Here is a 9,116-nt window from a genome sequence, read left to right on the forward strand (position 1 = left end):
GCGGTGATGTTGACAAATAAAGCCGTGTGCACAATGATATATAATGCTACTAGTGATGGACATAAGCTTGAAGCTCGGTGAGTTCAATGAGCGCTCATTTGTTCGACTCATATGAGTTTGGCTTGTTTTCTTAATGAGCCGAGTTGACAAGCTAAACAATCGAGATGGCCATATTCATGAGCTAAACAATCTCAATGCTCATTAAGGTGCTTATTAAGGTGCTTGGTAAGGTTAACAAGCTAAACAATCCCATTCTGGCATGCCGTTGCAGTTAGCTTGCTTTGCATTATCCTAATCCCAATGCTAGATAGCTGGCCTAGCTTGCTACATGTACAAACATGCGTGGTTTGATTATCATCAAATCTTGAACATACACGTTTACCTAGGTTTGGATTTCCCAGCTCACCCTTGCTGTCACACGCACTGACTTGAGAAGTTGGGTGAGCACGGAAGGATAGCTTGCCTCCAGGTGCTTATATCCCTCCGTCGCCAAGACGGCATGGAGGTTCTCGCGAGTGCTCACAATGAAGTCGATGCACATGGCCTTTAGCCGCCGGTAGTTGTGTTGCTCTGCTAAGGCAAGAGTCGTCGCCGCCATGCCCACGTATATGGCACCAGATTGCAGCTTGCGTTTGCAGATGAGCTTCAGCCCGTCCACCTCGTACCTGTGGGCAGCTCCAAGTAGGTGGTGGGCAAACACCGCCACCGCCTCCATCCCCGGCTGTTCCTGGTCGAATTCGGGCACCTTGTCGGTGTAGATGAAGTGGATCATGGCCTTGAAGACCGCCGCGTCCATGTCCTTGACCTCCACGCATGGAGACTTGTCTCTAATGCCGTAGAAGAACTGCCGCAAGAAGACGACGGACTTCCCGGCCAATATGTACCTGTGAGCCGCCACAGACACGCCGGAGACCAGGAACCTGACGTCCTCCTTCGCCTGGACCGTCGCCGCGCCGCCGTCCGTTCCAGCTCTGCGGCATAGGTCTCCGTCGAACAGACGCAGCACCCGCTTGGCCTTGATCCCGTACTCCGTGGCCACGAACAGCAGTATCCCCACTCTCGCGACCGCCCTGGCCAGGCAATCCCCTCTCTCCCACGCGGCCGGGTATGTGCGGCCATAGTCCCCCCTGGATCTCCCGGACAAGGAATCGGCGCTGAGCAGCAGGCTAGACGACCACTCCCACCCGAGATCATCCGGGCTGCCCTTCAGCGTCAGCTTAATGCTCTTTGTCGTCCCCACGTCCGGTGAGCGCATTAGGCCGGCTATGGCCGCCGACACATCCAAGAACCGCGTCGCCTCGTGCACCATGTATCGGAGCACCACCAGCGCCTGCCGCTCGGCGCCGTAAGGGGCGATGTCGGCCTCCGCCGTGTGCGCGGCGAGCGCGTCCACTGCCTCCGTCATCTGCTGCCGACCGACGGCGAATTCGATCGCTTCCCGCGCGCCGCCGACGAGATCGCGGTACGTGCCGCCAAAGCCCAGCGACGAGGATCCCGGGATGAGGCCGCGCGACCCGCGCGTCACGCACACCATCGCCCCTCGCTTTCTTCCGTCGCTCAGCTCCCACCACGTGCCGTCGCTGCTTTGGAAGCCCGCCAGGTCGAGGTTGTCGGCGCGGGTGGCAAGCGTTAGCGCGCTCGCCGGCGTCTTGAGGACCACGTGGAACCACCGGCGAGGCGGGATGCCGGGCTCGACCGGCGGGAGGACGGGACGGCCGTGGGAGACGTGCCTCGGGTTACCCAGCCTCGCGCGGATGCCAGCGATGAAGGCGCCATAGTCGTCCCTGCTGCTGCTGGTGAGGTCGAACGTCACCGTGAAGAGTGGGTTTCTCGCCATGGACAAGAACCAGAGACAACAGTGAGAGTTGACAATGGACCAAGAAGAAACATACCTGTGATCGATCGATGTCTTCTTCTTTTTTGCGTGAAAACTTACGGGTTTACCATTTCAAATCTTAATAGTACTTATATTAATTTTAGAAAGTCAAACTATATTAAGTTTGACTAGTTTTCACCAACAATCGTTAACATGCAAAATATAAAGTTAATACCATTAGATAGATAATGAAATACTCCCTCCATCCATAAATAGATGCCTTTAGTTTGTTAAATTTTGATGTATCTAGACACTATTTAGTTACTAGATACATCTACTATTTGACAAATCTAAGACATTATTTATAGATAGAGGTAGTATATTTTCATATGGTATCTACAAAATATGATATTTGTTGATTGATTCTTCTAAAATTTTAGTCGAACTTTACTTAGTTAAACTTTCTAAAAAAAAATAAGCGTTAAACTTTGAGATGGATGTAGTAGTCAACATTCAAAGCTTCTACTCTGTCAGCCTGGTAGACACGAGGAAACTTGGTGGTAGTTCCATCCAAACACAAGAAACACAAATAATACCTGGCACGGTAGAAAAATTGTCATTTTGAATGGGTCGCAACTTCCATATATAATTGCATATCCAATGACAATGTCAACTCTTGCTCCCACCTAACGGTATAGCAATTGCTAATGCAAAATTGCAACTGTCTCAATAGGAACGCCGCCTAAGGCATGTCCGTAATTAAAGAAACAGTAGTGGTTGATCGCACTCAAAAGATTATTAGTACTACTTTGAAGAGACAAAAATATCATGCTTTGAAAGCCGACATTAGATTTAAAGCTAGCCAAAGATGGATGGTATCAGATGTATAGAGAGAAATTCTTTGGTCTTGAGGACGACGTGTAACCACCGGCGCGGCAGGATCCCGGGCTCATCCGGCAGGAGGACCGGGCAGCCGTGGGAGACGTGCCTCGGGTTACTGGGCCTGGTGCGGATGCCAGCGATGAAGGCGCCATAGTCGTCCCTGCTGTTGGTGAGGTCGAACGTCACCGTTAAGAGCAGGTTCCTCGCCATGGACAAGAACCAGATAAGATGAGGCAACAATGAGAATTTCTTTTTTAGATGACAACAAGTTACATATTACTTCTGATCGATCCACGTCTAAACACACAAGAAACACAAATAATAACACCTGGCACGGTAGAAAAGTTGACATTGTTGAATGGGTCGCAACTTCCATATATAATTGCGTCCAATTACAATGTCAACTCTTGCTAGCACATGGTACGTCAATTGGTATTGCAAAATTGCAACTGTCTTAATAGGAACTTGCTCTAAATAGTGTCTAGATACACCTAAATTTAGACAAATTTGTAACATCCTTTTCGGGACAGAAGTAGTAGTAAAGTTGGTCTTCAGAGTTTCACCGAGAACAGACATAAAAGACCAAATAGTTGCTTACTTGCAGAGACAAAAATATCGTGCTTTGAAATCCGACATTAGGTTCAAAGCTGACCAAAGATAGATCGTATCAGATGTAGAGAGAAAAAGAAAAGGTTATTGTCAATCTCAGTCCCAACTGTTCACTTGAGTAGACAGACAAATCTCCTCACTGTCTCGTAGAGGTGCTGAAACGGGAAAGAAATGGCGGTTGCAAATGTTACCACCACCTCTATTTACACAGTGGGTACACAAGTAAACAAGTCACCATGGGCAGCTACTGTTTCAGAGGTCCTCTTCGTTTCTCAACGTTCTAAACTAGCAGCAGACTTAGGCGGTCACAGCAGAACCCACCATGCCACCGGTTAAAATAACTTCCATGTTTCGCCTAGCAAAAAAGAAAATTCCACACCTGATCATGGATGGATATTAGCAGTCCGGTGCTGCTCCTGCACCCTTCAGAATGTTATCATCAGTGGAGGTGTCGAACAGTACAGTCGTCAGTGAACAAATACTCCTAGGTCGAGCGAGAAGTTGAGCTTGGCCATTCCAAATCCCTGTACTTCAGAACGTCGATCTTGTCCAAGTTGTACTCCTGGCAAATGCTTGAAATAGTGTCGCAGTCCAAACCCTCATCCAAGCCTCTCCTTTCAAGGAACCCAGCAAGCCTCTTTGATGGCTGCAAATTCTGTTGAAGGAACAACACAGTGAGCATTTTTACAGAGTGCATGCCAAAAATGAGATACAGGGTACAGGACACTGGAACATATAGTTAGTCACGCGTGAGGCTACATGCTAATGATCAGAAGGCTGCAGCCATGCAAGCACAAGAACTTGATACCCAAACCCAAAACACGCAAGAGACGAGAGTACAGAAAAAAAAAATGCACACCAAGGCTGATGATCACTGAAATCTAACATCCTCTTCTAAATAAACTTGAGGATATACAGCAGAAAGCAAGAAGTGTAGAGTGCCAAGCTACCATTACCAAATGACTCTTGCACCTAATTGGTGGAGATACATTCCGCTCTGAACTCTCAAAAGTCTACACAGAGGCATGTGTGACCAAGGACTTTTTTTGATTCATCTACTTACCCAAGGAGTAACCTCTTTGTTGCCATCCTTTCCTTCACTAATTCCCTTTTTCTTATCAGCAAGTGCTTTCCATTTGCCCGGGGAATCTGAGACTAGCAGCTGGAGCCTCTCACTTCCCTGCATCAAAATAAATAACAAATAAACATATATATTTGATTCCCATTTTGCTAACTCTTATATGGTAAATCTGTTATAGTACATCTCTAGCTCTATAAAAACATCAAAGAACACATGCCAGTCTAGGTGGTCAATCAAACAGTCCTCAAGTAGAAACTGTACCATCACCAACAACTCTTCTCTTTCTAGCAAACTTTTAACTTGCAACAACCTATTTGACTTGCATGCCCTCTATAGCTTCTTTTTTCGAGAAAACGCAAAGGACCTTTGCGTTTCATTTCATTGGAAATATAGAGTTTAGATTACATCCTCCTAGGAGGCAGTTTATCCTATGGAAAACAAAGTTTTGCGTAAATTATTTCCTATAACACTATACACCACAAACAAGTTTACAGAATATAACGAAAAAATAGAAAATCAATCAGAAAACGTGCTGACTGCTGAGAGAGCAAGTTCACAAGTTAGAATTCAAACAAACTGGAATTGTGTTCGACATGCTTTGAGTATATACACCAACATTGCACAGGAAAATCCTAAATTCACCCTCTACTACATTTCACCAAAAATATGGAGTTTGGGTAACAGCAGAGAATAGTCAAAAAAGAATTAGAGAATTGATTAGCTCTCATACCTGCAGAGCTCTCCAATGAGAATAAGAGCGAAACAGCATCCAGAAGAATGGTATGTTTGGTAAAGGCAGTACCTGTAGATGAATAAATAATGTTCTGTTAACAACTTACTTACCTTATGTAGTAACAAAGTACAACAATGCAACATACAATCAGATCTGTTGATGAACCAGACGATGATAAAGCCAGCAAGCATAATAAAATACGACAACTGCACTGAAAATGGCTGCGTGCTAAACCATTAACTAGATAAGACGAATCACACTTCCACAAAAACAATCATTGTACAACATCTTTGAACATTGTGAGTATGAACCGTACTTGCACAAATCTAAGCCTGGTCCCTTAAATTTTTAGATACATAAAATGGGCTTATCATTTCTCTATTCACAGTTTGGAGTACTAAGTCACAAAGTAGAACACGCGAGAGAGTTAGACCTCAACCAACTGAGGCGTGTGCAACACTAGAAGGCTAGAACGAGGCAGGAACAAATGTTTAAATGATGACACCACTAAGATCTACTATTTTCTGTGGTCAGCACTCCATGGCACTAAAATATCAGCGATTCAGCGACAAGTATGAAATAACAATATCTTCGGAATCAATGACAAATGTGAAACATGATCTTCGGAATCATTCAAATAAATGTACTGGACAAACTATCATCAATTGTAGCCAACACTTTCTGAACAATGACTTACCATGAACACACTGGTAACTGGCAACAAGCAAATAGAGGCATATAGCCACTTCTTGTGAACAGAAGCACCCCTAACAGCAATGTGCCGCAACCGCCGACGCACAAGACGGGGATTTATACTGCAGTTAAAACATGGTTTAAAATAAGTGTAAATATGTTGATGCCAGCTGTAAGCACAAACATAAATCGTACAGAACACACTTATAGATATACTCAAAAACATATCCTGCTCAGTGTAGTTGACTAGTTCTATCCTCGGCGACAATGCCTACTTGCTGGAATGCTGGTAAATGATATATCGTGCGTGTACCTCCAATACCAAAAACACAGCTTACACTCAAAGTCACAAACGTCAGAAAACTTTCAATACAAGACAAACAGTTTTGACGTTTGAACATCAGCTTTCAAGAATGAAATTTGATAACTAAACTCAGCACGCACAAGCACCCCCCTGCCATTTCAGCACCCACAAGACAAACGAAAAACACTAGCACATCCCATTTGAACACCGAATAGACAAAACAAAACAATGCAAGTGCACGTACATTGTACAGCCATGGAGAAATAGCAACACAAGCTATCACCACTGACCTTGCTGGCTAACAGAAGCTTAATCGCACAGAACCCACCTACATATAGTATAAAACATCCTGCTCGGTGTGGTTAACTAGTTCTATCATTGGTGATCATGCCTACTTGCTGCTAAATGCTAAAAAAAAATGAGTCCAACAGGGATTAGCCCCTGTTAATTTTTGTTTACAGAAGAAACAACCATGCACAGTTCTCACGCTAAATGCTAATGGTATACCGCAAATGCGCATCCAATAGAAAAGATACAGTTTACTTTCAAAGTCCCAAACATCAGAAAACTTTTAATACAAGACAAACTGTTTTGACGACCGGGCTTTTATTTTTTCCAGAATGAATTTTGGCTGCTAAACTGAGCAGTACCAGTGTACCACCCTGGCACCCTGCCCTTTGGAGACACCCAATAGACAAAAACAAAGCAACGCACATTGCACAGCCATGGATAAACTTCAACGCAGGACATCGCCGCTCACCTCGCCGGGTACACGATGTCGAGCTTCGACACGTCCTTGGTCACCGACTTGAGCAGCATCTCCGACGGCCGCACCCGCGACAGCAGCTTGAGGCCGAAGCTGCGCGACAACAAAGCGAAACGGCAAATGGGGTCAGCATCCGATCGATCATCTCGTCTCCACACGCACGCGGCACGCCCAAACCTTTAAACCACCACGGACCTGTGGATCCGGCCCTTCACCGACCCCGCCGGCGCGCTCCCGAACCCGTTCCACGCGGTGTTCATCTACCAAGGGGGAGAAACCGGAGGAACCCTGTCAGAAACTGAAAACCCGCAAGCGCAGGAGGAGGGGGGAGACGCATTTCGTCGAATACTTTGTCTGCGACGAAGTCGGCGACGGCCTCGGCGTTCTCGGGCGCGGTGCGTCCCCCGGCGGAGATCCCGCGCCACAGGTCCCTGATCGTCGGCGGCGGGGGGAGCGCTCCGTGGGCCGCGGCGGAGGCGGAGGCGGAGGTGGCGGGGGCGGGGGCGCGCGGGCGCACGAAGCACCAGGCGCCGCGCCTGATGGGGAAGACGACGACGCGGGCCTGCATGGTGGTATTGGAGAGATCGTCGGCCGGCGAGGGAGGCGGCGGAGTGGCGGCGGCTGATCGCGGCGAGGTGGAGCGGCGTGGTCGTCGAGTGGAGGCTTGCAGTGGGGGCAGAGAGTGTTTTGTTTTGGGCGTCCACGCGGCGCCGGGTCGCGCTGTGTCCGCCGTTGGATGGCGATCCAAAGGTGCTTGTTTCCGTTCATTTATTACAACTGTATAACCGGATCGAGTCGTCTCTGACTGTACTGAAAATATTTTTTTAAAAGAGTCTGACTAGGAAATGTTTCGCATTAAACTCTCCAAGCGGATAAGATGCAAAAAAAATCGATCGGGGAACTTTATGGGTGGACGATTTTTTTTTCGAGGATATTATGGGTGGACGATCGGATTATGATAATCGTCCCTAATAGACAGCGGAAAAGCTTTTTTCCGAAAAAATCCGACAATATATTTTTAATCATTCGTAGTACATAGAATTTAAAAATAATAAATTAATATTTTCACCACTAGCAACGACTACATACACTAGCAGTAGCCGAAAGCGTGCAGACACTCCATCACCTGAGCTAGGGAAAGCTTCCGTACTAGTAGAACTTACTGTAGTGGACAAACGGAAAGTCGCCGTGTTAAGGCCTCAAATGGCCATCGCAACATAGCATCAACCATCATCAAAGATGATATCCATAGATCAAAAGAGATAGACCTTAACCATACCGGCGAACACAAAAATCGAATGAATACCGGAAAATTTGCGGGACGCACAACTCCACACGCCCTCCGCTGACGCTTGATGCACCACGGGAGCAAGGACAATGTAGGGACGACAGCGGAAAAGTATTTAACATGTGGATGGTGCCATTTCCTGGCAAGGTTCAGTGTTGGCAAGAACAGATTATGCCGTACCAATACTTAGATAGATGCACGTAAAATGGATCATTGGAGAGTGAAATTCTACAAATGAAAGGAACCGGAAATCCACTATGAGAACCAGAACAGATTAACACTAGTTGGGTTTGATGCAGTGACTGAAACCAAACCAAAAGTATTACTCCATCCGATCCAGATTAATTACCACAAGTCTAATGTACATAGATAGATTTGGGTGACATTTTACCTAAATTTGCGGAAGTTAATATGTATCCGAGGGTGTGACAAGTTTGCGAGAGGGGATATTCCACAACTAGTTGCGCCCGCACCTCATTTTTATTGTGACACTTTCAAGTTTCCAAAAAATGCAAAGTAAAATTTTAGACATACATTGTGTTGTGTCTTGTGCACTTGTGAAGTTTCATCCAAAAATATGTCAATATATGACCTACATAAAAAAGAACAAATAATGTGTAATAGTACGTATGTCTTCTCTTTTTTACATATGTCACGTACTGACATATTTTTTAATGAAACTTTACAGATGCACAAGATACAACACAATATATGTCTAGAATTTTTGTTTGCATTTTTTAGAAACTTGAAAGTGTCACAATAAAAATAGGGTACGAACACTAGTTGAAAATGAGAGTTTCCACAAGTTTGCAGAACACATGATTTGCTGCCCGGATGTTCATAACAAGGAACTGTCCTGGCTCAATCACACAGCAGATGGTAGCTCTATAAGTTTCGGCATCATTCGAAGTGGCAGTGGCACGTTGCCTTACAAAGAGCAACAA

At 45.8% G+C, this 9,116-nt stretch overlaps 2 protein-coding genes across 2 annotated transcripts; both read right to left on the reverse strand.

The window, feature by feature from the left end:
* Positions 1-329: 329 nt before the first annotated feature.
* LOC127308319 (protein synthesis inhibitor I-like) lies at positions 330-2,026 on the reverse strand. Its single transcript, XM_051339107.2, has one exon. It carries the CDS (start codon positions 1,835-1,837, stop codon positions 383-385), a length of 1,455 nt encoding a protein of 484 aa, XP_051195067.1. The 5' UTR covers positions 1,838-2,026; the 3' UTR covers positions 330-382.
* Positions 2,027-3,372: 1,346 nt separating this feature from the next.
* LOC127308320 (uncharacterized) lies at positions 3,373-7,590 on the reverse strand. The gene is made up of 7 exons (XM_051339108.2): positions 7,234-7,590; positions 7,080-7,144; positions 6,879-6,977; positions 5,819-5,936; positions 5,119-5,190; positions 4,371-4,487; positions 3,373-3,962 (listed from the first exon to the last, which is right to left on the reverse strand). Exons 1-7 carry the CDS (start codon positions 7,450-7,452, stop codon positions 3,792-3,794), a joined length of 861 nt encoding a protein of 286 aa, XP_051195068.1. The 5' UTR covers positions 7,453-7,590; the 3' UTR covers positions 3,373-3,791.
* Between the last annotated feature and the right edge of the window lie 1,526 nt (positions 7,591-9,116).

The sequence above is a fragment of the Lolium perenne genome, chromosome 6 (assembly GCF_019359855.2).
Source record: "Lolium perenne isolate Kyuss_39 chromosome 6, Kyuss_2.0, whole genome shotgun sequence".
NCBI classification, from domain to species: Eukaryota; Viridiplantae; Streptophyta; class Magnoliopsida; order Poales; family Poaceae; genus Lolium; species Lolium perenne.

Bases quoted from the DNA above. Each gene is read 5' to 3' on its own strand.
- LOC127308320 (XM_051339108.2), bottom strand. From the start codon at position 7,452: ATGCAGGCCCGCGTCGTCGTCTTCCCCATCAGGCGCGGCGCCTGGTGC. The intron at 4,488-5,118 runs GTATGAGAGCTA...ATTTTGATGCAG, and splicing joins CTCATTGGAGAGCTCTGCAG to GGAAGTGAGAGGCTCCAGCT. The intron at 3,963-4,370 runs GTAAGTAGATGA...TTCCTTCAACAG, and splicing joins ACAAAGAGGTTACTCCTTGG to AATTTGCAGCCATCAAAGAG.
- LOC127308319 (XM_051339107.2), bottom strand. From the start codon at position 1,837: ATGGCGAGAAACCCACTCTTCACGGTGACGTTCGACCTCACCAGCAGC.